The sequence below is a fragment of the Paramormyrops kingsleyae genome, chromosome 4 (assembly GCF_048594095.1).
Source record: "Paramormyrops kingsleyae isolate MSU_618 chromosome 4, PKINGS_0.4, whole genome shotgun sequence".
NCBI classification, from domain to species: domain Eukaryota; kingdom Metazoa; phylum Chordata; class Actinopteri; order Osteoglossiformes; family Mormyridae; genus Paramormyrops; species Paramormyrops kingsleyae.
The window spans coordinates 34,484,292-34,511,624 of NC_132800.1; the positions used below are offsets into that span (position 1 = coordinate 34,484,292).

At 44.1% G+C, this 27,333-nt stretch overlaps 2 protein-coding genes across 4 annotated transcripts; both read right to left on the reverse strand.

Moving 5' to 3' along the window:
• Positions 1-7,905: 7,905 nt before the first annotated feature.
• LOC111845915 (interferon regulatory factor 4-like) lies at positions 7,906-18,250 on the reverse strand. Its single transcript, XM_072711215.1, has 10 exons — positions 17,956-18,250; positions 17,044-17,085; positions 16,162-16,361; positions 15,604-15,790; positions 14,980-15,068; positions 14,328-14,463; positions 13,790-13,894; positions 12,378-12,734; positions 11,423-11,535; positions 7,906-10,507 (listed from the first exon to the last, which is right to left on the reverse strand). The coding sequence occupies exons 3-10, from the start codon at positions 16,357-16,359 to the stop codon at positions 10,367-10,369; spliced, it is 1,326 nt and encodes a 441-aa protein (XP_072567316.1). The 5' UTR covers positions 16,360-16,361; positions 17,044-17,085; positions 17,956-18,250; the 3' UTR covers positions 7,906-10,366.
• A 135-nt stretch (positions 18,251-18,385) lies between these two features.
• LOC111845917 (dual specificity protein phosphatase 22-B-like) lies at positions 18,386-26,500 on the reverse strand. 3 transcript variants are annotated; one of them, XM_023815643.2, is made up of 8 exons: positions 26,032-26,500; positions 24,410-24,443; positions 24,008-24,090; positions 21,976-22,039; positions 21,515-21,564; positions 20,787-20,861; positions 19,806-19,977; positions 18,386-19,021 (listed from the first exon to the last, which is right to left on the reverse strand). In XM_023815643.2, exons 3-8 carry the CDS (start codon positions 24,088-24,090, stop codon positions 18,983-18,985), a joined length of 483 nt encoding a protein of 160 aa, XP_023671411.1. In that variant the 5' UTR covers positions 24,410-24,443; positions 26,032-26,500; the 3' UTR covers positions 18,386-18,982. The 3 variants fall into 3 exon arrangements, with proteins under 3 accessions (XP_023671411.1, XP_023671409.1, XP_023671410.1); XM_023815641.2 differs by having other exon boundaries at positions 18,386-19,026; positions 26,032-26,493; XM_023815642.2 differs by lacking the exon at positions 21,976-22,039 and having other exon boundaries at positions 18,386-19,026; positions 26,032-26,488.
• Between the last annotated feature and the right edge of the window lie 833 nt (positions 26,501-27,333).

Sequence of the window (27,333 nt, forward strand, 5' to 3'; positions counted from 1 at the left end):
GGTATGACATCGTAAACATCGTGTACACTGTGTGGTATGACACAGTGAATAAGGAATGTTCGCTATGTAGTATGACACGGTAAACAGAGAGTGTACACTATGGAGTATGAAACAGTGAAAGGGAAAAGTTCTCTGTAATATGGCGCACTGAATGGGGAGTGTACATGGTGCAGTATAAGAATGTATGCTTTGAAGTATGACACAGGGCCGGTTAAGGGCCCCTGTACAATAGCACACATGACGTCACGTCAGAAAGAAACGGAGCTGGTTGGTCGCGCACGACAATCAGAAATGCATATAACAGAAAAATGTAACAGGCTGTGAGTGCCATACTAAAAGAACAATATAGGATTACATAAAATATTACATTTTAAATTGCATTAACTTGTTAAAGGACATTCGTGAATGGGACTGGGGGGACTTGTGGGGGGTTGCTCTGCCCATGTGGTTAATCCAGGCCAAGATACAGTCAATAGGGAGTATACACTGTGTAGTATGATAGTGAATAATGAGTGTACACTGCGAGTTTGACAGTGAAAGGGGTTTGTACACTACATAGTATTATACAGTGAATAGTGTGCACTACAAGTATGACAGTGTATGGGGTTTGTACACTACATAATGTTATACAGTGAATAGTATATACTATAAGTATGACAGTGAAAGGGGTTTGTACACTATGTAGTACCATACAGTGAACAGTGTCCACTACAAGTATGACAGTGAATGAGGTTTGTACACTACGTAATATTATACAGTTAATAGTGTCCACTACAAGTTTGACATTGAATGGGGTTTGTACACTACGTAATATTATACAGTTAAAGGTGTCCATTACAAGTATGGCAGTGAATGGGGTTTGGATACTGTTTAGTATGAAACAGTGAATGGGGATTATACGCTATGTAGTGTGATACATTGAGTTTGCAGCTTAGAGCTGTGAAAACTGGATTTCTCTTTCTCTCTCTCACTCTCGCGCTCTCTCTCTCTGTGCAGTGTAATGAAATGAAGTATTAATATGGAGTCGAAACTAATGTGGTTTAAGTGAAAAGGAACTTAAGAGAGGTATAGGGCCCTCTGGACAATAGCTTTAAAAAGGCACTTCACTTTTGCCTTATTCTAATTTTTAAAAGCAAAAGTTATGTTATTTTTGTATGGCGGTGTGCTTTGTATGGCAAATGTAATTACGTGCTATAGTGTGCTTATAAATTTTACAGTAAACTCAAAATAAATATATTAAATTACCTATTTTTTCATTTTTGTCCAAAAAGTGGAATTTTTATCTTTTCGGATGATGCTATGAGATGTAATATTACGTAATCAGGTAGCAAAACTTTTACTGTTTAATGTAGTTCCAAATACGCAATCATGACATAATAAAAAATGTTTTGGCAAAGGGTTTGTAATAAATTGCAATTTAAAAGATTTCCTTTGTTTAAAGCAGGAACACATGGTTGATGTTTCTATACAGTTATAAAAGTCTGTTAAGAAAATGTGCGGACTTTGAAGGCAATATTTCCAGAAACAATAATCGTACCTAATCCATAATCTTCCATATATTTGATTGCAAGAAAAGAAGTAATCACCCTTTGTAGATGAGTGTTTGTGAAGATATTTTCATGTGTATTTTGTATGTTTTAATATCTGCATGGTTCCTTTCTACGGGGCAGTTTTACGTAAGTGGTGATGTTGCCATGGTGACGCTGCACCGATCACTCCATGGAGTGATCCATACACAGGTCTACATTCTCTGTGCGGTTTGTAGGGACCATTTCTCCTTCCTCATAGGTAAAAGTTTCGTTCTGACTTTGCGTTTAAAAATACTTGCAGAAAGTTCTCCTAATAGTGAGAAACCACTGACCTGAGCTGGGTTTGGTTAATTGACACAAGGCGATGTCAGGTGCACGAGATGTGGACAGACACTCCGGAGAACCTGAAATAAGGTTTGAGGGACACACTATATGCAGGACCCAGTGCTTGTACCACCGTGATTTGTAGATCTGGTGCAAGGGCAGTTGGTTCTACGCACAAACTTCCAAAGGCAGACAGACAAATACCCTTCATTACTGTTTAATGGCGCAGTTTTGCCACAGTTCAAGGCACAGATGCACATCTCCTTACGGAGGACAGTTGCTCGTGATGTTTTTCAACTTTCTGTCTGGCTGCTGTCATTTTCAATGGTGGCTTTGGGCTGTTGCTGCTGAATACTGTTGCCTTCTATGGCCTGTCTTGTCCTTTCCCAGGAAAACCTCTGAAATCCGTTTGGGGTCACTGCCTTCTCCCTCACCCAGGAATCTCACATGATACCTAATTGTGTGTCAACAGGGAAACGAAATTTGGTCTTGACGTCAGACTAGCACCTTTTGACCGTAAACTGTGCTATTTTAAAACCAGGTCCAGACTGGAGGTAGATGAATATTGCAAAAAAGGTAATTTTAAGGGCATTTACATCTACAGTCCCTAAGACTGAAAAAGTGGTGTGAATCTTGTCCCAAAAATGTGAACCCCTATCAAATCTCTTTTTAAATCCTTCTGTCTCTTTTAATGATTCCCATGTGGCTGCCTGTACGGAGTACCTTTTAATATTATTAATAAATTATTATTAAATAATAATGTTAATTATATTATAAAAAATTATAATAGTAAATTTTTACTATAATTTATTAAGATGTCATCAAGTCAGTTTCAAGTTGCCAAATCACTGGTGTTCTAGCGAAACATGGAGCTGAAATAATATTGATTAAAATGAATTTGTAGTGCTGACTATATGATAAAATCATTTAGCAGGAGTAACTTGTTTTAAATATATCACAATTTTGTGCCGGTGTGAGTTTTGATTTTAATGTTTGATCTCAATGCTCTATTTTCTGGACAGTTAGACAGTCAGGTCCTCTTCTTGTAAGCATGTGTTCCTTCCAGGCAGGGTTGTGAGATGACTAAAGTGCCTGGGTTTTCTTGATGGGCTCGGCGACACGGATGAGTCAGTGTTTGACATGTCTCTGAGGACTCTGCATAACCTGTGCTGCTGTGAGACTGCAGAGGAGCCCGAAAATACCAGCTAAGTCAGCATCCCCTGGGCTATGTAGCAGCGTTGGCTTGTCGCGTTCCCATTCGTGGCCCTAGTCGTACGATGCGATGTTCTAGAACCTCCGAATAATCATACTCGGTGAAGGCCCTGTCCAGCTTAATGGCTGCGATCAGGTAGAGATTTATTACAATTTACTTTTTGTTCCATTTGCCTATTTTAGCACGGGCATTTTCCGCTTTGTTGGTGAGTACCGGTTTACAGGCAGGGAAAGAATCGAGAATAGGAGAAGTGGAAATGCACTGCGCATGGGGGTCGTGTCGGAGACACCTGCGAGTTGCAACACTTTCCAGTTGCCTGTGGACAGCGCCATCCAAGCTGGTCTCCTTCTTCTTTCTCTTCTACCCTCAACAGGCCATGAAGTTTTTTCATTTTTTCATTCTGCAGGTTAGCTGTGGGTGCTCTTTGTCGTGTCCTTTGTGGGGCACGAATTACAGCAGAAATGGAGCAGCAGTCACTGATGTAGGACAATGTGGTGGGTCCTGTCCATACTGCTTGTGTTTAGTCCTCCTGTAAACCGTTACCCACAAGGCGGACACTGTGGAAACTGGTTTCTTAGCTAAACATCATATTACAAGCTGAAAGGAAAAAAACCAATGAATGGATCAGTGACATTTCTTGCAGGAATCGCTCATCAATCGATTAGTTACACAAGCACTTTTTTTCTGGATGTTTCAGTATATATACGAGTCAAGACAGGAAGTCCTACAGCCCAGACAATGGATGATTGAAATATGCCACCTCTGATCTTTATTTAAATTAATTTTGTCTTATCAGTTGTTTTTTTTCCCAGGAATTTTGAGCATGTAGCTGCAGCATGTGGCTCAGGGGAATGTAGGAGTTGGGACCTTCTTCTGGTGGTGCCATATTGCCAAAAAAGCAGTAGTGTTTCTCAATACCAAGAACACCAAGGTCGTACTTGTGGTCTCCGCAAGACCGGTCTTGCTAACCTGCCTCCCCAGAATGAGCTTGGAGTGCAATGAATCATGGGATTGGTCTCATTTGCTGAGGATGCCACCGAGTTATCCTTGATATTCATGGCAGGGCAAGAACGGCATCCAGGGATTTTAACCATCCTACATACTTCTGTTCTTGAGTATTGGAACTGGTCGCTGGCAATGGAAGATGACGTAAAACGGGTACGCGGGAACACAAGTACAGTCGAGTGCGCCTATTGAGAAACACCCCAGATATTGTCGCCTCTGGGTCTGCCTACTTAATGACATCATAACATAATGACATCATAACATAATGACATCATAACATCTATGCCATCATGTTTTAGCCAATGGTCATGTAGCTTCTTTTCTCATAAACAAATTGCACTTGTTTCTAAGCTGGCTCTATGACAGCTGCCTCAGATAGATCTTACTTTGTACAAAGGACATCTGACAAATAAATAAACGCAGATGCGATGCATAAATCTCACACTAGCTAAGCGTCGTTCTAATCAGGCCCGCTGATCAGAGAGCACGCATGAGTCTGAAAACTGAGCCGTGCTGTATGCCATGAGTAGCGAATGGATCGTAAGGGCTGCGGATGCCGCAGACCTTTTCGGCATCAAAGCCGGTGAGCACTCCACCCTCTCGCCAATGGTTAGCATGCATGAAGAGCAAGTTGCTGTGTTTGGTTATGAGTATAGGGTCTTTTTGGAAATGACTCGAGGTGTCTCCCCCTAGCATTTACCAGAGGCCACACCTCAACAAGATGGATGTCAGGAATCTGTGCTTGGAGAAGATTGTTTCTAGGACACTCACGATGTGTTGAGAGGAATGCCTGGGACTGTCATTTCAACATCTGTCTTCATAGTCAGCTGCATACAGTGTACATTCCTTTCTAACATGATTACTAAACAATAGGTTTTGGGTGTTAGCACACATTGAAACTAAAAAATTACTATTTACGCACACTATAATTTTCAGTTCACCGAGAGAAGTACAGAATTGTATCCTTTTCTAGGTCATTTTTAACTTTACCGTTCATCTTAGGGAAGAGTGTTTCAAATTGCGCACCAGCATTCTGTGTTTTGGTTCCACACACCAAGGCAGGATGGCCAACAAATGCTGTGCAGCTTCATGCCCTGCCGGTATCTTAAGGTGACATCACGGAGGTGGCATGGCAGACGGTGCCGACTCCCGGTCACCGCGGTGACGCCACATCCAAGGGGAGCCAAGAAAGGAGGAAGCGATGATATGCTTTGGGTAACGTTTGGATTGACATAGAAGATGCTCCACAAAATGTGGCCTACCTATGGTACAGTAGCGGTGGCAGCCTGACCCAAGAAATGTGGAGAATGGTGATGGGTGACAGAGACTTAGGCTGCCTGGCAACACATAGTAACGTCTCAGTGCCTCATGCCTCCATCCCATTGACTTAGGAAATGTTGCCTTAAACTGTCTTATAGATGATTTTTCAAGGCATCCTCAAGTACAAGGACCTGTGCATTAATTCGGTAATAAATATATTAGATACCCTAATGCTTTGAGGCCAATTTTTGCTGAGTAAAAAGCAAAAAAGTGAAGCTTATCATGGGAGGAAGGGGTTGTGTCAAAGTAAAGTGCAATTTCAATTCTATGTTTCGTCATGGTCTCCATAAATGACTTCGATTTGGCTTAAAAGGATATAAGTGCCTTTATTATCAAGCTATTGTGACAGCACAGCCTCTGTAACCATTTCACGTAAAGTCTGAATTAAATTGTTCAAAAATCAATTAAAATATAAGTCATAGTTTGTCCTGAACTACATCCTGAAGACCCTGTGGACGTTTTTTTGGCTCTTCGCGTGAATCTCAACCACAGCGCCACAGGATGAGGGCAACGAGAAAAATCTGTTTCCTAAACAGTCATAAATGAAAGGAAACGGTGCTCTTGTCTCTTGTTTTTCTCTTTCATAAAGCAGACTGTTTTTATTCTAAAATTAGCAGCACCTTCGCCCACAAATTTCATTGAGAAAATGGTATTCAGATATAAGTAGGTTTTTTTTTCTGCAATAACAAAAGCTATGCAGGGGTTTTTCTGGAGTCTCTCTGTCGGGTTTTGGACTTTTTTGAAAAAAGTGGCACACAGACACATACCCAAATAAGAACTAATACTTACTAAATCACTCTGTAGAACAAACCGCTGTTTCGCCCAGTGGTTCCTGGTAAACTTTGATTATTAGGTTTGTTTTAAGTTATTTTTGGGAAGGTGGTTCTCAGTTTTGTGTTGTGAAGACCCAGTGCGTTGATAAAGACCACAATGCCTTGAAAAACTGGTGGTGAAAGAGCCCACCACCTTCATCTCATCCCAACACATCTCCCAGCTTACGATGCCCTTATTGGGGGTGGACCTCCTGTCCACAAAGCTATGTCCAATTCCTTTCTCTGACATGACTTACAAATTCTCTTGGGTATAAAAAAGATGGCCTGCTGTGTACCCTACATACCCTATACCAGTTTAGTCATACACCTACAACTCGCTGTGGCTGGATGTTTTATGACTACAGTATTACCCTCAAACACTCGCCTCTTTCAGTAACTTAGACCTTGTTGTTATGTACTAAGCGAAATACATTCACACTCAAACATGCATAACTATCAATATGTAGTGGGCATATTGTTTATTGAGCATATTGTTTATTTAGTGTTTTTGCAGACGCTCCTCTACTTACGAACTTTCAACTTACGAACTTTGAGACATACGAACGAAGAGGACTGTAAGTCCAAATTGTGTTCATCAATTTTTTTTCCTGCACGCCAATTCCGTCTAGTACGCCTTCTGACTGCTACTCCCGCCGCGCAGCAGCGTAGCGTGCGTACTCCCAGCATCCTAGTGCTTTGTACTTGTGGATACCCTTAAAATGATGTTGAATAACGACTTACAAACATTTCAAGTTACAAACGGCCATTCAGAACGTAACTCATTCATAAGTAGAGGAGCGTCTGTACTGTATATGTGTATTTAGTTTGAACCACTGACTTTTAAAACAACAAGACACAATGAACTCCTTGTCATTTAAATATTCGTTTAGAATATGTAAATATCAGAACTGCTCCTCGGTCTCCCTCTCTGAATTGTTAAAATACGCGGCACCTGAGTTATGACGAATGAGACCTCTATTTGTTAAACTCTGAAAACAGTGAAAATGATAAAGAAAACCTGTGTTTTGTTCTTCATGGAAAACATGATACATTGCCTTCATCCGTGATGACGACCTGGAAACTTGGTCTTTACGCTACGTCTATTTTTCTTTTAAACATCACCATCTTGACTGAACCTTATTTCCTGTGTTTACACACAAAAACACAAACCGCAAATGAATTATAGCCAGTCTCCAAAATATCTCTGAACAACCACAGACAAACGCGCTCTGCGACCACAGTAAAATTTTGACTAAAATTCCTTTTTTCTTAAACTTCTTAATATATACAGATTTCTCACAAAGTCTCAGCTTTAAATTTAAAGGGGATTATCTTTCCATTTCCCCTTCTAGCCTCACATAATTTATTCATATATGACTACAATGTTTCCAGTATACTAACCTGAATGTCATCTTATGTGTGTATGCAAATGATTTCTTGGTCATTCCCCTGTATCCTAATAGTGTTAACGATGTGCACAACTGTTTTATCGTTGTGCTTTATGGCTGTATATTATTAATACATAATGTAGGACTTTCATGATTTTGGAGGGCCGTTCCTCTGAAACGCTGACAGATTAATATATTGCTCTTAAATAATTACATACATGAAACCAACACAAAGAGACATACCCAAGGTCACAGCTTTCAGTGTTTCAACGCAAACACTAAAATGACTGAACAGAGATTGATGACAGGACAAGTTACACTTTTAGTATTTTTATCTTGCATATATACAAAAAGGCCTTTTGCGAAAGATATTCGTTCCGCTCCAGTTTTTCAAGTGCCGAAAAAGCACTGCAGTACTCAGAATTGCTATAGTGCTTCTATAATATACATGAGTGTGTGTGTTTTTCCTTGGGGGGTGACTTCCTGTGCACCTGTAAATGACTTCCTGTTTCATGCCACTTGAGGTCCCCCCCTGTTTTTGCAGGGCAGTTCCTCTACATCACTCTTACCACTGTGGTGTCTCCTGCCTTCACCTTAACCACACTTACACAAGCGCTAAAGAAATAACAGTGGAACGTGTACCTCCACTAACTGTCGAGATTTTGTGTGTAAGATGACGGCCTCGTAATCCCCCTACCGCAGAGTTCTAGCAGTTTCCGTGTCATGATTTCAATGATAGTTATCGCCTTCTTTGAAGATTCCAGCTTCCCAACTTCTTTGCAACTGCATTTCACTGCAGTTTGCCAGCAATATCAGTCTCAGTGCTGTTACTATCAAGCTTAGTTGTGCTGCAAAAGCAAGGATTTTCTGCGCTGCTGTTTTGGTTACCGTCTTACTCGTTCTGGCGCCGTTTCAGGCAACGTGTCAGGGTCGATATGTAAGAAGTGTAATAAGCAAATTAATAATTCCACACCTGAAGCCGCCTCAGCAAACTCAGTCTGAGTAAGAGGGCTGCACTCTTAGCGTGAACAGGTTTTCACGAGGATCAGCGTGTCGGGAAAGAGAGCGGTGACTTGCCTGAGTCCAGCTAGGCACTGAAACCTCTGCCTCCATGTCTGCATCCTTCATCCATTCTCCGCAACACATGAAGCCACATTAATGCTAGAGACCAGCAACGAAATTTGCAGTTTAAATCGCATTATATGCATGAAATGATCACAGTGACTTCAAATAGTCAATTTTACGCTGCTAGCAGACCTAAACGAAATAACACATTTCAGTTCAAGTGCAAAGACTTCAGTAAATAAATGCGGAACGTTGTCATTCTTTTTTGGTAAAATAAAAAATTTAACAAACGTTCAGGTTAGTACAATGAATACAATGCCCTCACTTTGGTACTACATCCTTAAACACAGACTACGTCTTCGCACCCAGATCCAAACCTGGTATTGCAGTTTTTCTCAATTGCTTTGGAGCATTTCTCAAATTGACAATTAACATTTGCGAAGCAACAAGTGTAATCCCTACACCATAATGTCACTTACAGACAGCAGGACATCATTTCTCATTGATTCACACAAATTTCCAAATGTTTTAATACGTATTAATTGTCATCATTTGACACAATTGTCAGTCGCTTTAGTCTTGTTGGTCAAAATAGATTATGTAGTTTCCCACTTTAATAGAATTGCACCCAAAACTATATGTATGTGATCATTGTGTTAGTCACCACATGCAAAACAGTCAACCAAGCTTTCAAAATGATTTAAAAATATATTCCATAAATTGCAGTGACATTAATGTGTTTTTGGTTCCCACAGTACATGATTTTGTTGCCCCTTTGTTGTTCTTCTATTGCCATGTTGCTGTTTTTGTGTTATACAGTGCTGTGTGACTTTTATGTTTGCTATTGTACTGTGTCTTGGGATCTGAAGAAGTTCCATGTGCATGCGAGTGCTTTCTCTCGCCAGTGAACTTCGCATACTGTAATGTAGAGCCTTGCAGTGTTGAAACTGGTGTCTTTGACATGAATAAGTATCAGTTTGCTAAAGAAAAATGATCAGTCAGCGACAATGAGAAAGTGGGAACCGACTATCATTCAGCTTCCTGGAGCTTACTTACACTGACATTTTAACAATATATCTAAGCATTGACACTGACTAATTAATTGGTGGAATTATTTGTGTTTGGGACATGTTTTAATTGTTTTGGGTGAGTTACAGACTTTTGCAACTAAACCATGGTGTTGTGTTGTATGCATTGAGAAATGCTCTTATGTTAAGTACGTTTCATGAAATGTGCCAAAGCAATCAAGAAAAACTGTAATGACTCCATTTGAAAACATTTGAGGCCGTGCTCTTCAGGGGGAAGCAGAGACTCGTGGGTTTCTCTGCCCTGCTGAAGACCTGGCCCAGTTAGGACGGTGCCCCAAGATGCATCCCAGCTATAAATCAAGAGATAATTAAGACGCACTTTGTGAAACCAGCATGACTCTCACAGTCTCGAAGGCCCCCGGCAGCTCCAAGACCCCCAAAGAAAAATCCATCATGTGGAACAAGCATGTTCCCGAGACTCAGGAGGAGAAACAGCAGGAGAAGAGACCGAGTTTTCTTAGTTCGACTGGCTCGAGCGTCTGACTCCCCGGTGTCCACGTGAGCGACGAGAAGTATGGCAAAGACTAGAGCCTCATTATGCATCTTCTCTTAGGCTGCCCCTGCCGTCTATCTGCCAGGTAGGTCCGTTGGGGTGGCTGTCATGGGTCCTAGGCCAAGGGCCTCACTCCTGTATGCCGGAGTGGCGTGCGACTCTCTCCTCCGAGGTGGCTGCCCCATGCTGCAGAAGTTCATACCCGGGGGCGTAATGGACATCGGGGTGCTGTGTGAAGCTGACCAGCTGTTTGGCAAACGCAGGCTCCACCTGAGGAGAGTAGCGACGGAGGTTGAACTCAGCCCTAAACGCCAAACTTGGGCCAGACTAGAGATACTCACAAGATACTTAATCATTATGATCTCGCTATAGCTGACTGAACTGAATCCCTGTCGAGGTGCAAGATCTGCAATGGGGGGGGATGGCGTGTGGGGGGTTAATCACAAGGCTAGAGACTAAATCCATTCACGACCCTCTTAACAATCACTCGCAGTAGCCACTGCTACCCCCCAGGTCAGGAAGTCAGCGTCAGGGTGGAGTACTGGACTAAACGCCCTATTATTTGGAAAAAACGTAAAATAAAATTCATAACCTGTTCCACAACCTAAAAAATGCAGAACAGAAAGTAGAGGTGACAATGTCTTCCTTTCTATAGGACCCTTTTCCACGTAACTGCAAAGCGTTAGCAGCGCGGTCGTTCCAGAGCATCCTTAAGTGCATCACCACCAGTGTGAAAATAAATAAAATTCGGCCGCGAATCAGGGAAGCGGCGCACAAAGGTGGCACTGTTGTCTGAGGCTGGAAACTGCATGCAGCATCGGTGCAAACAACTGCCACCATTGTGAAGCACTGCTGCTTTGTTAGACGCTGTGGCGAGCCACCACAGATCATCACTAGACCGTGCTTGCGTGCGACGTCAACAGATCACGTGCAGCTGTAGGGGGCGGATTTAAAGTAACTATAGAGAAAACAGTGTTCCGGTAATCACAAAATTAACGCCGCTGACCTGAAACCAGCAGCTATAAATAAACATACTGTAAGTCCTTCACAATGTGATTATCTGTAACTGTGCAATCAGGGTTTTTTTTTTTGCTGTCTGTTAATCTCATGAGGACATATAGTCAGTAGCTCCGGATACTGCAGCATGTGGTGGACGTAGTGAAAGTGAGGGATGAGGAGCTTTACCTGAGCTGTGATCATCTTCATCTGCTTCTGTGGGTCCGGGTATTCGTCCCCGAAACTCAGCAGTACACGGAACTTGGGCATGGGGCGGCTGTGATGGACGTAACCCTGGAGCTCTGTCAGTAAGAATGCCCGGATCAATAAGATGGTCCCTTAAGGTTTCACAATGCCACACGTGTGGACCAGAAGGCTTTGAACCCGAGCAGATGTAACCAACACTAAGAGAGGCCTGTAGCGGTTGACGAAATCGCACTTCTTTACATTTACGTCATACATATTTACCAAGTGCTTTTGTCCAAAGCGATGTACAAGCCAGGCAAATAACACGTTGCAAACAGCAAACATACATGCAGTCAAGGAGTCAACTTGGCATTAGTGCAGCTTGGCTGAGCTTTCAGTGAATGCACAGGTACAAGTGTAAGCAGGATTGGAGCAGGAGCTACACAACAACTTCTAACAGAGCGAGAACCTAATAAGACTATTGAAGGACATTTGTAATGCACTGACAATAGTACGGACAGTGCTTGGGCTCTGTGGGGATGAGATATTTGCGTGGCGATAATCAATGACTTAGCTATTATTTTGTGAGAACTGAGCATGAGATATTGTAATCCGAGATATGGTGGGTGGGGGCTGTTTCTCGCCGCTTCACTGAAAAGCCACTGGTTTTGGGGGGGGGGGGGGGGGTTACTCTTTTTTCCAGTGTACTGAACTACAGAGTGGTTTTGCCGAAAGTCTGGAGACGCGGGGCCTTTCCGGGTTTTCTGAGGATTACCCGAATATATCGGTGCCGCCAATGAACCTCCCACCATCCGATTTGGGTAATGAAGCGGTGGTCCGCCAGGCTTCTAAGAAACGTGGCTGACATTTTGAAGTTTTAAAGGTTACTGTATGTGATTCATGATGGTTTTTAAAGGCAGTGAAGGTTGGTATGTGTAAATAGGACATGGTCACATACCTGCCAGGAATCTCTGTGTGTCAAACAGCTTGCAGGTCTGCTCCTTCTCCAGCTTGTTGGGCTGGTCAGCGAAGGGGGCCGACGGCCCCTCCCAGTAGATGCCGCTCTGGCAGAGGCGCTTGCCGTACAGGCCGTCGGGAGCCAACCACAGCAGCACGCCGCGCTCCAGCGTGACGGACAGCCGCTCCGTGCCCCGGCACTGCGACTGGGGATACGGAAAGGGGAAGAGCACCTGCTCGACACTGCCGCCCTGCCTGTCCTCGGGGCCGGATGAGATTCTGCAGCCCTGGGGGTTGACGGTGGTCACCTCCTTCACCAGGGTCTTTCGGTAGTACAGGCAGATGTGCAGCCGGCAGTCTGCAGGGGGCAATGCACACAGATGGAGCAAGATGAGGCAATGATGGTACTCCTTACTGGGGTCATCAGCCAGCCATCCTGCCGAATAACGCGGAGAGAACAGGCTCACGATAAACAGTCCCACATGCTAAAGCATCTCCACTTTATTCATTCGTATTCCTGAGTGTTTTCTGCATTTGCTCAGCCTTAAAATTCAACCATTTCTACCTTGTTTTCTGTTATTTCTCCATCAACTTGCCAGAACAATAAAAACAGGACAGAGCGCGGTGAGAATTATTTACTAAACTCAATATACAATACTCACAGTGTCAGGGTACTTCAAGAGTATTTTAAAATAAACTATAGGGGGAAAAAAGTACACGCAAACACACATATTGTTACTTAATAGGGCATTTTAATATTATTAAAATGGAAAACACATTATGGTATTTTTTTTTTCATTTTTTCATTTTTTTCATTAACAATTACACAAAACGTATTCCACAGAGGAGCAGTTACAGTCAAAAAAACACAAACCTTTCAAGCACTATACACAGATATGATTCAATGCCCTAAACACATTCATCTTTACTGAAAGTTTGCACAGAAAAAAAGCAAAACAATACAATTCATGCAAAGCAAATCAGATGTGGCACGGTACAGAGCAGCACAGGGATCTCAGACTAAGTGCAATTTACAGGCGTTCTCCTTGTGGGTACCCATTTGGCATTACATACATTTTCTCATCCAGAGTCAACAACCACCATAGTTAAAAAAAACACAAAAAAACAAAAATATGCAAAAAAACATAATACTGCATTAAGACCTACGTTTGGTCTCTCCTGTATTGAGTTAACTGAAATCTAGCAACATGTTCAGATGAGTACAAATGTAAGACAACATTATATCAATATCAACATTTTACCAAAGTTTACAGCACCTTTAATGAACAAAGCAAGGAAATCGGACATTATTATACAGCAGGCACTGCAAGGCGGGTTTAGAGAGTGTTTGATTGTCTTGGTCGTGTTTTTGTGTGTGTCTTCTGTGTGTGTGTGGTCAGTATATCTCTTTACCAGAGAATGCCAGGGTCTCTGCGGATCGGCTAGGATCCAGAGGAAAGGCAGGAGACTGGGAATCCACCGGGGAGCAGGAATAAAAGGATCCAGTGATCTGGTAGCCTGTGAATAGGCGCGGGGGAGAAAGTCAGCGGAGGAAGTCAACAGCCTTAGCTAAACGCGCTGTCTGCAAAAATAATATTTCTTTAGAACATCAAATAAAGGTTTGTTTAAAAAAATCCCCTCCAACCACAAAGAACGTTTTCATCAATGATTCAAGGCCTGCTTGTCCCAGGCACACATGAGTCACTGATATCTATCATCAACTGCCTTCTCTCTCCACTTGTTCCTTAATCACGGACAGTGGTGTCAATTGGGCTTTGAGCCTCTTGCGCTCCAGCCATGGCGGACGCGGCTGGGCATCAATGGTGCCCTTTCATCGTCCGGGAGGGAACAGCCGTGGGCCTATTTGAAGAAGTACGGCCACAGCTGTCCCTCGGAGACAGCACATGGGAATTCGGCCTTGGTTGTCATGTCCGCCTATAGGGACACCTACCATTGTCGCAGGGCGGGGCCTGCCAGGATAGGGTGCGCGATGGGTAGTGGCCATAGGGCAAATCGCTGTGGTGATGCTGTTCTGGAACGTAGCTCCTCCAATCCCGTCTCTCGGGTCCCACCATATAATTTGGCACCTGGAGGGAGGAGAACCGGAGGAAAATCAGGAAAATGTCTATCGCAGAAGGAAGAACATCCGCTATGAACCTTATATATACACGGTGGAGGGATACAGAGGCATCCGGGGCGTCGTAAGGCCTATTTTTTATTTTGGGGCGGCTTTAATGTAATTTAACCATCCAAATAAATGTGTATTTATTTATTGGCTTAAATCATTTATCAATAGTTTGCCATCAGCCCCCCCCTAGTAAAGACTCACTCCCCCCTATCCATTCATCTATAACACTGATCTATAACACTGATAGATTATCATTCATACCAGAGCATTCTACTGCTACAACTAATGGGTTAGGTCGAGTGAGGGCAGAAGACCAAGCTCTTTTGTCAGTGCTCTCACCGCCTTGCGGCTTCTGAAAACTCCGACAGACCACCCCCACCCACCCTGGCCACAGCGAGTTGCCGTGACACCCGCCGAACACCCCCCGCCCCTCTCCGGACGTGCTGCTTTTCGTGACGGTGACGTTAGCAGTCACCTGAGTTTGCATGGCATAGGGGACCGGCATGGGGTATCCCAGCTGTTCCATGTGGCTGGTGGGCTCCTCTGTGCTCATCTGCTTGGCCCCTGAAGTAAACATACAAGCTGTCAAACTCGGAGGCGACCAGTGAAAAATCATAACCGATACGTTACGATAAATAAACAACGCTAAGATGCTGTTCTGTGGGCACGCGTTTATAACGCGTCTCTGTCAGCGTTTTAATTCGCTCCTGAGCGAGTGAGAACCTCCAAACGACGCCTTTCAGCACGCAGCAGATGCCTTGGTTTCCTCTGCATTTCCTGCTTCTTCAGCAAGGTCAAAACGAGCTACTAAATATGTTCGGCGTCGATATGAAGGACATTTGCGACGGCGCTGGGCATGAGGCTCAGGCACCCATGCATGCTACATGCACCGTCTTGCTTGCTGTCTTAGTGGGTCTATATGGGGTAGATGTTATCTTGAAACTTTCAGTGCATTGCTTAGAGTAAGGCACTACTATAAAAATGAACTCTATTAAACCCAAACAAAGCCCCCCTGACACAACCTCTCAAATCCCCCATAATGCACTTAAACTAAACATTTGTCACTTAACAAGAACAACAATAATAATAATGAGCGCACCCCTTTTGGCTCCTTCTGGGATGATTCTGTAAACTTTGTATGGGTCAGATATATCCAGCTGACTCCTCTCTACCAGTTCGTCGAAGTCATTGCTTTTGTTCAGCGCACACCGGAGTCTAGTTTTCCACGTCGGGGGGTCCGGTTTATCGAGCCCTTCCCTGAATTTGCCCTTAAACAGCGCCCAAGCCTGCAAACGAGAATACAAATGAGGTCCCGGTTCTAATTCTCATTGCTGAAATCCGCCGACTTGTCAGCCTGCTCCGCAACGCTAATGCAGAATACACCGTTATTCATTTTGCCGGTACACTGAAGATACCGACAGGGCATTTCAGGTCATCTATTGATGCTGCCTGATACTGTATAAATCTTAAACTGGTCCCATAGTGTTATATAACGTGTTAAACGACAAAGCTCCATTATTTAGTCTACATCTACATATATATATATATATGTATATATATATTACTAGATATCATACTATAATATACTACACTACACATAAACGTTTAGAGAAGAGCAATGAAACTTCCGATGGGAGCAGTTTCCACGGTAATTTACCTTGAAAAGCGCCGCATCCTCGTCCCGGTTATAGTCCTGTTTGCCAGCGTGCTTCCAAGGTATTCTGAAAATGGTTTTGTCGTCATTCTCCCACACCAATCCGGGGTATTTTCCGCTGTCAATCTGATCGATCAGCCACTGCCTAAGTTTTCCATTGCCACAACTGACTGACATGTTGCAGTCACTCTCTAAGTTCATTTCTGTCAAAATGCATGCAACAGAATAGACACATTGGCGGGTGATGGACGAGACATTTTCATATGAGCACCTGTTAGATCGGTCAGTCTAAGCAAAAAATACACAAGCCGGACAAGGCAAGCAGTCCTACAAAGTTTCTTACTTCTTGTGCAATAAACAATCGACTAAATGCTTTTTACAATCTTAAGCATCGTCCGGTATTAGTCTTATAAACAGCCACTGCTTAGTTACGCTGGAAACAGACGTTATCATTTAAAATGCAAAAAAGTCATAGAGATCGATCCCAATACAGAAAATAATAACAATTATAATACGCCGGTGAAAACTACGTGTATAGATTCTCTGATTTAATAAAAATGTTCCAATCTGCAAAACTTGCGAATTTTAAATATCCAATTGAAAAGAAAATAATCAGTCAATTATTTGATAAAGTTACCTCATTTTGCATTGTTCCATAGAAAATAACACTCACATCTGTTTATAGCAGCTTATTAGTGAAGATCAAGACCAGGCGTATCTTACCTTGGAGAAATTACGACCCTATTAACGCTCAGATCGACCTGACAAGTGCTAAGAACGAGGAACTTGATTCTTAAATAACAACTGGGAGGAGTTTAAGTGGAAGCCGCTACTCAGAAATTCATCTGACCTGAACCTACAGTAAACAGCAGGGAAATCCCTCACCATCGGCACATAAAATCCGCGGACAGTGGAACAATTCTTTCCCTACAGAAGAAAAAAGGAAAAAACAAACACGACTTAGCTGAAATAATACTCATCTCCGTGCATCCTTCTTCACGTCTATTGTTAATATATTGAGCCAAAATAGTTTATGGATTATAGCAGAATCGCTCATCCCAGTTTGGTGTATCAGAGCCTAGTATATTTTGGAAATAAATATGAAACGCTTTATGTGACTTCTATCTGGCGGCAGCAAGTTAAACCATTCATTGTAATAAGTCAGGGTGGATGGTACCCGGGTCGCATGAGTAACTATACAGTACGGTGCTGATTTCGCTCCCATACTGTAGCCATCTAGCGATGATTGCCACCTTCTGGGTGCAGGTCATCATCGTACCCTAACTCGGTACCTTATGATTATAAAATGCTCAATGCCAGACCTCCATAAGAAATAATGTAAACTATGATTTACGTTCACATCGCTGTTGTCATTTGTATCAGATAAACATATCGTGATTATTAGAGACTAGAAAAATGAAGATTTACGCAATGCACAGGCCTACATACTAAGAAGTTTTGATATATCTTGAATAGCATCGTTTTATTAGGCATGTTTGAAAAGTATTTTCAGAAACAACAAACTTTTCGAATAAAAGGCTGTACCAAGGTGGCATTATTTAACAACTATAAAAGAATCGTGCAGCAGATAATTACGCACGGACGCCTGAAGCGCTAAAAATCATTAACGTACTAAATAATGGCTGTGGACTACAATGTCTCAACGACACGCAGTCGTTTTTGTTGGAACCAACAGCAGAACACTGGCAAACTTGTATACTTTACCTGCTTCATGTCCATAAGATCAGAATGATCGAATTAAAGGATCACACAAAAAAGTTAAGTTGCGATACTTACGGCGGCTTTGGGAAGACAAGACAGGATGTCAGGACACGTTACGTCATGACAACGGATTTAAAATACGGGTAAAGATGTGTTCTTACAAAAATGCCCCATTCTCATTCAAATACAGAAAAGGAAAGAAAAAAATCACTATACCAACTATAATATACAAAATGAAGACTTCATGGACTGGCTATTTGAATACTTTGGGTCTCTTTTTATTACTTTAATGGGCTTTTTGGCTGTTGACATGTTTTGTGCAATGAAGTAATTACCTGGAGTAAATCATGTTTTTATTTCCAGGTGCACCATAATCCATATCTACTGGAAAAAACGACTCAGTAGATATTTGTTTCTTATTTTAGTTCAAAGTTTTGTTTTATGTCTCTATAACAAACCCTAGAATCAACTGAAAATTTGCACCAAAGAAACCACCGTTCTGCCATTAATATACACATGTATTTTATTTTCCGTTTAGAAATGTTTAGTCTCTTCCTGCTTTCAAACAACAAAACGCTCTAGAACATTCTAAAAAGTTTTAAGTAGACAGCTTAAACTTTATTATTTGAAACTTAACTGCCCTTTTGAAAATTTTGGGAAAAAAAACAAACTTCTTTTGCATTACAAAATGAAATTCCTTAATAGAAATTACCAAAATTTTACATATACAACAATACAAAGGTGTTTATTCATTTAGATTGTTAAAAAAACAAAACTTATACACACTTTGCATATTTACATAGACTTGGAGAGTTTCTGAATAAAGGAACACAACACTGACTCTATTGCACACAGAAATGTCCACCTCCCTCGTGCAAACCTTCAGACTGCACCCCAAGACTGACAGGCACCAATCAGACACAGATAGAAAGCGGGTAACAGAGCGGCCGCCCCAAACACAGTGAACGTCAGGTGGGCCGACTCGCTGCCAGGCGTGAGCCCCCACCCCCCCCGTCAGGTGGTGCGGAGCCCTGGCTGGGCCACATCGGCTCCATTGGCCTTGAGTTTCTCGGACAGCAGGATCTGGACCTCCTCCATGTCGTTAAACGGGCTCTCCTTGTACTTCCCCTTTAGCCACGCCCTGTACTGGGGGAAGACAGGGATGACTTTGTCCTCATTTGTCCTCATGGGCCTCATTTAAACACAAATTCATTTAAACGGGTCGGCTGGGACTGGCATCCCAGCCAGAGTGTCCTCTGCCTTGTTCACTGCTCACTCTCAGGAAAAAAAAAAAGGGTAAGAATTTGTACCTTAGCTTGTCCCTGGGGCTGTACCCTTAAAATTGTACGTTTACGGTACAGAAATGGACTCTGGAACATCCCAAAGGTACAAACAGTATTAATGTACCATCAATGGTACAGAAATGTTCCTCAGAGTCCATTTCTCTACCTTAAAAGGTACAATTACCTACAGCTATAGGGTACAATTGGCAGACCCTTGAGGGTACAGTCTCAGTGACAAGCAAAGGTAGACATTTTTACCCTTTTTTCTGGAAGTGCGCTGCCTGTGACAGGTTCAGCGTGACCCTGTGGCAGATATGTTGGTACGAAAAGCGGACTGATGGTCTGCAATGGACACAGGAGAGTATGGCGACTTCATCGCTATCTGATACCCTTTTAATAACTTCTTATTGTACATGAGTGCAGTGTCAAGCTACTTACACATTTCTTAAGTATAATCAGTGGAGTTTTCACCTGAATCTTAAATAATAGTCAATAATCACGTCTTATATACCTTGATCAAAACAGTCATAGTTTCAATTCCCGGCAGAAGACGGAGAAAACACTCGCTCTTCGTTCTGAAACTGGAACTTCGGGCGACTTCTCAGCTACTCGTCATCTGGCCCACAGAAGGAACACACTTACGTCGGCCAGCTGGCTGCTCTCGAAATCCTCCAGCTGCCGCAGGAAGCCGGCGTTGGGGCCGGCGCAGGGGCGAGCGACCCGCACGGCGCTGAGGGTGTCCTGCCATCCCAGCCCGGTGACGGTCATGATGTAGGCCACCACCAGGGTGACACTGCGGGACACGCCTGCCAGGCTGCCGTGGGATCCCCCCCCCCCGGCGAGAAGACAAAACGTGAGGGATGGGTGCGAATCAGCCTGATGACGTTACTCCGGAGCCTTCACAGCCTCACTCGCCATCTCCGGACCCCGATGACACGAACCCTGCTAATAATACTCACTGCGCTAGCGAAGCGGCTGCTTCTCTCGACAGCTAGCTGCTCTATGTTGCAAGATCACACATGGTCAAAAAAACAAAACAAAACACCGCAACACGCTCTGCACGCCTAACCTAATCTGTTGGTTTATTAGAAAGGCTGGTGGTTCAATCCTAGGGAGGGGGGGGGGGGCAATGCCCACTGCCCCAACAGAAACACTTCAGCTTGATTAATAGGTACAGATCCACACTGCACTGGATTAAGCAACATAATGATTAGTTGGCTTAATTCTATGGGAAGCACTGCTACACCATACATACGGGGAGGGGGGTTTGAGTGTGTGTGTGTGTGTGTGCGCGTGTGCCCAGTGATGGACTGACATCCTATCCAGGGTGTTTCCCTGCCTCGTGTTTACCCAGAATACCCTCTGCGATCCCATAGCGGGACACTGCTCTGAAGACAGATGAATTATTAACTCTCGGTGAGGATTAAGGATCCCGGCACGTGTTTAAGCACCAGGCTTAGACCTAAAAAACAGCAACATGTAGCGGAGCGCAGACAGACCCAGGACCTGCCAATCAAACACAGACAGGACGAGCCGGGAGTCGGCGTACAGCTCGTCACACCGACAGCGGGGTGACCGGCCCCGGGTGGGTAGCTCGTGCACAGCGCAGTGGTTCTGACTCACCAGTGGACTAGACATCCCTCTCTCTTCAGGCGGGACTCATGAATGAATGCGATGCTATCCTTAAAATGCTGTGTCCTGGTTGAAGATGAAGAAAAATCATACGCTGATTATAAATATGATGCTGGGCTGCAATATCTACATCCTACACATGCGTCACAGAAGGATCTGGTCGATCTTCTATTAAAAAGATGAGAAATAAAGTCATATCTGTTTTTAAACTGTGGTTTCATTGTACTTTTGTGCCCATGCAGATCACTTTTGAGATGCCATGTTTTTCCCGCCGCCCACCAGCTGATGGAGAAATGAGAGTGGGCAGCACCGCTGTCAATCATCCTCTGGAAAGGAGCTGATTGGATCAGGAAGAGCAGCCTGGCCAAACAGCCTCTGTTGTAATGTTTGGCCATTTGGGTGCCGCTCCAATGCGTCGCCCGGACGCCAGCAAGCGGCTGCTCGGGGGCATCAAGACCCACAGAGGTAAAAATAGTGATGGAGCATAGCAGAGCTATGAACTTCCTTCCTGTAGCAGAAAAAAAAACCTTCCTCCACCTAACAGGAAGGCAGTGCCTGCGTGTGCGTGTGGTTAGCATGTTGGCGTGTAAGTCTCTCAATATCTTAATTTTGATGAACAAAAAAAAAAAAAATGCAGGTTCCACCGTGATCAGTCTGACAGAGCGCCAGCGTTTCCCGCACAGAACTGGTGTGGATGGTGGAGTCTTGTGGATACTCACAGATCTTGGCTTGGTAGGTCTGAGGCAGGAATGCATAGGTAGGTCATCTCCTGCGGGCAGAAGGGAGGCCTCGTTTTACAAGACGATACCTCAAAAGTTCGGTGCCCGACTGCAAGCGGCTTTCACTGAGACGACGGCGCAACTGGAGTTTCTCTATATACCGAAGCGCGCAGCTGTTTCAGACGCAAAGCGTGCAGAGACGTCCATCCGCAAATTAATGGCCCAAATATCCATCTGTTCGCCTCTGATGTGACATCTTTCACACGGGGCGCCTTGCATCTTTAAGTTAATTTAGGGGCAGCAAGATCCATCCTGTTAGCTTCAGCATGCAGGCAGCTAAAAGCCAGGGGCCCCCGAGTCTCACACAGACACACAAAATGCACCATTTAACCAAAGCCATGCAGCAGGGGGCACATTAAATGCATCCTGTGCATCACTTCCACTCCATAAAGGTCACCCACAAGCAGGGACTGTCTCGGCGATGCATCGCCTGCGTTCGGGTCCTCAACGCCAGTCTTAACAGATCTGCCACGGAGGGGTAAAAATAAAACCATCAGAAGATTTTTGAGCGCTGCAACACGCCCATAAACCGCACTGGTGACGTTTTACGCGCAGAGTAGTGCGAGGTTACCTTGGCTAGTACATGGATTTTTGACATGAAATCATAATGAGGGGGGCGTGGCCCATGGGTTAAAATGGTGCGCGAGTGGGCAGAAAAGTATGATGTCATTGTAGCCTCCATTTTTAGGGTGGATGAATAAAAAAGCCCGTCTAAGCTCCCCAACCCCCTTATGCACAACGAAATGCACCTCAGTTGATGGTGACATGAACAAATAGGCAACATAAAACACAGACTATATGTCATTATTCTGATGACAGTAGTTTTCAGATGTGAAGCAGAGGAAATTGTATGGTGATGTGAGGTTCCTCTCCCCAAAAGCACGTTAAAATGCCTTTAATACCCAAAACACGCGACAAGGTTAGATAAAAACAGCCGCTGCAAACTCTGTGCCTCGAACAAAAATGTTAAAATTACAGGTGGGGGCATTTCTGATTGGGGATTGCAAACGGCAATTGGATGATGATCCGAGGTTTATTCCGTGCGTAATTATAGTCTCGCGGTCAGATGGCTGAAATCTGGCGCTCCTGACTGCAAGGCACCACAGGTGACGCCGTTGAGCGGGACATCAATAATGTCGCATAGGGCAGCAAAGACAAGTGAGCGAAAAAAAGAATTAGCATCTCCTTCAGCCTCGTGGCACCCCGTTGGCATCTTTGAACAGCCATCATGATCTGAGTGAAAACAGATGTCCAGCTGGGCGGACGAGGTTTATTTTGGGGAGAAAGAAACGGAAAGATAACAAATCACGGCTCAGAGGGAGTGTTGTCCTCCCGTCCGGATCGAAGCAGACCCGGGATCCGTGAGAGCACTCCCGGTTCCTTCTCAAGCTTTCCCGCACATCAGATGGATCCCAGCAGAGCGGCATAACGGCGACTTCGCGACTCTGCTGGTATTTCTCAGCTACAGAGACGCGCCGTTACTATGTTTGACGCGGCAGCCGTGAAAATGTTCTCGCGGATGTCGCTCTTTGCGGGCCTCTCCCCGCCCCCGTTCCTTCCTCGCCTTTCAGAGGACGCCGAGGCTCCGTGGAGGCAGAGGAGGTGAGAGGAAGCATGTCAAATGGAGCCAAGTGGGGAGACAACGTGGGTCAGATGACCCAGCAAAGCGGAAGGTGCTCCACTGCGGCCTTTCCCGCACATCAGATGGATCCCTGCCCTCCTCAGCCCCAAGACTCACATAAAGGTGGCTCCTTGGCGGCTCGTGAGAGTTTCTTACACAAAAAATGTTCTATGGGCAGAGCAAAAACTGATTGGTTATCTCTCTGAACCAATCAGATTGTAGAGGAGGTGGGTACAAGCAACTAAAGGAGGTGGGACCAACCAATCAGATGTCTTGGTCCAGCCTCCGCTAGTTGCTTAGACCCATCTCCTCTACAATCTGACTGGTTCTCTCTCTAAACCAATCAGTTTTTGTTCTGCCCATAGAACATTTTTGTGTAAGTAAAACTCCCATGAGTTCCTTGGTGACAGAGAACATTCTATACAGAACCTGCCGACATCTGATATTGCAATAAATACGGTAAATACAGGCTGATAACAACAAAACAACCGGTTGACGTCTAAGATAAAATACAGATATTGGGTGAATGCACTGTGGACAATAACCCAGGGCATCTTTTTAGGACAGAGGCCCGCTGGGAAATCTGAGGTGGGTCTCGCAGTACCGCGGTGCCGATCCAGTCTGTGCCCTCCGGCAGACAAAGCGCCTCGGGACAGAAACCTGATCCTGCATCCCGCGTCACGGGTCAGCAGCCCAGGCGGGACGGCGTCGGCCAAAAACAAAACCCGTGAATAGCATTACAGCACCGTTTCGGGAACACAAAGATGGCAACGCCGATTTTCCAAGATGTCTGACGGACAGCACCTCCTTACCTGCAGCAGCGGGGCGGCGCTGTCGTGGATGGACAGAATATGTGTGATATTGTACTTTGCCAGCTGTTCCTTATCCCGGGCATCTGAAAGGAGGGAGGGGGTGGGTAAATGCAATTTGCAGCAGGCTGCACAGGTCAACGCCTCCTAATGCGATCATATTTCTTGCGATATCCCTCTCTTTGACAAACGCAGTCACATGGAAAGCCCTGGCAATGACGTCTGTAATGCATCGCTGCGATAGTCTATCCTGGCCTCAGTCAAAGCTGCGACGGTGGACGTCGCACTCGACTTCACTACCCTCTTCCACGGGTGATTTGTGCCTCATTCTGCTGCCGCATTTTCTACTTTAATGGATCTGCTTTGTCTCCGCTGCAGTCCTGGGGTCTGACATTAGTCACTTACCTTTAAAATTTCCCAGGTACAGGTCAGGCAGCACCTAAAAATAAGCAAGCCGACAGGTCAAGAGCTGATTGGTCAAAAAAAACAACAACAACGACATCATATTCTATTCTCAGACTTCACTGACTTGGAATATCACTACATAATACATAAGTGAAGGGTGAGGGGGTTTTAAATATTAGGCGGCCTTGCGTCGGGGGGGCTATGAAGGCTTATTGTATTTAAAGCCGACTGATTGCTGGTGCCATTGATAAAGAGGTATGATTAATGACAAACATTTCTGTCACAGTAGTACATTACGATCTGCACAACACGGAAGCCTGTCCTATACAGTAAGCTGACTGAGGACCTCACATCAACAGAGGTGTCCCCCCACCCCCTCCCTAGGCCACTGACGTCTACCTCAGGGCTGCATGAGACATCTCAACAGATAACATCAAGCTTTTCTTTGCCTCATCTCTCCAGCCCACACCCCAGCATCTCGATGTGGTAAGACGTCTAAGATTCGCACGATCTCTCCACCCCAACCGAAAGATGCTAATTACGACCAGCCAGGCTGACCCACCAAAAGGGTTGGGTGAGTCGGTAACTGATAAAATGGGGATGGCAGAGGTGCCTTCATCAAAGGGAGACATGACACATGACACATGATACAGGAAGTAACAGATCAGAGCAGGAAGTAACAGATCAGAGAAGGAAGTGAATGCCTGAAGCATGACATCAGGCTTAGGTAATCCATCGCCTAGTGACACCAGAATTTGCCTGATTTTTTCGCAATCCCTACAATGTGGACAGAGTATAAGCTTAAATAGTCTGAGAAAAACACTATACTAAACAAACATCAAGAGGAAGAGCAAAAGTTTTTAGGACATACGAGGCCATTAAAGCAAACCAAAAATCCCCATGCACACCCTTGATTAGATAACGTTTATCTATAGGAATATGATGATTGCAGTATGAGAGGTAATGGTTCTGGGTACTTCTCAGAGGGAAGGCCCTACATTAGTCTAAATGGTTTGTGATCAATAACGGTCCCAGTGTCCTCAGATGCCAGCACTTATCATACGTGCAAAGTAACAACAGCTGAGTAGCAACCAGCGAACTTCCAGCTACCAGCGCAGGAGGAATTGTTTAACGTCGAATGCATTAGGAGTAACAGCCTTAAGGCATTTAACAAGAAACGTGTTCCTGCTTTATTTGTCCATGAAAATGAGATCCGTACTGGCGTGCACTGGTCGCCCACCTCCGAATTTAGCGTGTGGGGAGTCTGTGACGGACATTAACATTACTATATCACGCAGTGGCTGTCATCTAACACACTAACGCACTCATGCAGCGGCCAGGCGCAGCCCTCTCCCAAGTACGGGATCTCTGCACAAAACATGCACAACGATCCCCTGCGTCCAGGCATGCACGACAGATGCAGCTGAGATATTTAACAAGTAGCAACAGCAATACTACTACTACTACTACTACTACTACTACTAATAATAATAATAATAATAATAATAATAATAATAATAATAATAATAATAATAATGCAACTGGTTTAAAAAGAAAAGTAAAGAATGGCAAATAAGGTTCTTCAAACTTGAACTGCGACGGAAGGACAGCTTGCGAAATACCTTATTAATCCCGTTTCCCATTTCAAGCACAGGCGTCTGAAGTTCAGCAGCCGGGACGGCTCAATACTCCCTCCGGGTTTCGGAGCGCTCAGCTTCCCGTCGCGACGCGCAGTTAACGCCGCCCGCAGGAACCAAAGCGCCGCCGGTCAGTCCGCCTGCGCCCGCAGCCAGGCTGGCTGTCAAATGCCGTAAAGTCGCTGGCTGCTGTTGCACCCTGGGATATGTAGTCCGAGCTCCGTATGCGGCGTCGCCCTCAGTGCGGCGCAGTTAGTGTATTAAACAATATGCTGGGAAAAGGCAGAAGGGGACTTTCCCTCTTCACTCATCAAAATGTACTGACCTGTATGGCAGCGTGACGCTTTATAAGACTCGAAGCGACTGAGTTATATGGAAGTTACCGAATGACCATGCGAGGAACAGCCCTGCCTCTCGGAGAGAAGCTTTCTGCTACAGCGTTTCGAAGATCTATTCATTGTCCTAATAATTTATATATGGGCACAGTTATGTAACCTCGCACGTGTGAACGAGATGTTACTCCAAAAATATTTATGCTGCAGGCCTGCAAGAAACGAGTTACTAGAAGAGAAAGTAACAGCAGTAGGGAGTTTAAAATGAAATTTCCATTGTTTATAATGAAGCCAAATGATCTTTCCCGAGGAACCAAATAGATTAAAATGGAAATAATTATCGTTCTGCTTATTGACTCCAGAATTTTAATGACAACACCCCTTCTTATGTACTGCATAGCTCAGGTGGGACTGTGTTTCAGTCTGATAATATTACATCCCGGACCAACCTGGCAATGGGAGGGGGGGTGGTGGAGAGGTCCCCGATGATAAAAATTGTCATCGACCGTATCCAGAATCCTTCGGATAAGCCATTGCTAGCGCAATTCAAGCTTCTTTTCATAAACACCAGCTAGGCCTAGTGAATTTGAAAAATGAACTCATTACAAAATGAATAGTAGTACTTTTCTTTTCAGCAACACCATTATTGTGTTCTACAAAACTGTTTACAAGAATTTGAAACGTTAGCATGTTATGTAACACAATAATGAACCAAATTTTTCTAATATATCAGAAGTAGAAAATAAACTAATCATTTAAATTACATTCAAGTGCAGCGATGTACATTTGACCCAGAATGCCTTGCCTATGCCAACATAGCTGGCTGGGATCAGGTAATAGCAGTAGATTTACATAATAGCAGTAGATTTACAATGCACTTGTGCCTTGATTTAAAATCATAACAATCTACCATGTCAAGGGTTTTTTGCATTTACAATATCCTAAGAACGAACTT

What these genes read in the sequence shown, in the direction of transcription:
- LOC111845917 (XM_023815641.2), bottom strand. Translation starts at nt 24,090, where the DNA reads ATGCCCGGGATAAGGAACAGCTGGCAAAGTACAATATCACACATATTC. An exon ending in GCGCCGCCCCGCTGCTGCAG is followed by an intron (nt 22,040 to 24,007) that starts GTAAGGAGGTGC and finishes CCTCCGTGGCAG; the next exon opens with ATCTGTTAAGACTGGCGTTG. An exon ending in CGCCGAGACAGTCCCTGCTT is followed by an intron (nt 21,565 to 21,975) that starts GTGGGTGACCTT and finishes TTCTGCCCGCAG; the next exon opens with GAGATGACCTACCTATGCAT.
- LOC111845915 (XM_072711215.1), bottom strand. Translation starts at nt 16,359, where the DNA reads ATGAACTTAGAGAGTGACTGCAACATGTCAGTCAGTTGTGGCAATGGA. An exon ending in CCCAGAAGGAGCCAAAAGGG is followed by an intron (nt 15,069 to 15,603) that starts GTGCGCTCATTA and finishes TGTTTACTTCAG; the next exon opens with GGGCCAAGCAGATGAGCACA. An exon ending in TGAAGATGATCACAGCTCAG is followed by an intron (nt 10,508 to 11,422) that starts GTAAAGCTCCTC and finishes TACTCTCCTCAG; the next exon opens with GTGGAGCCTGCGTTTGCCAA.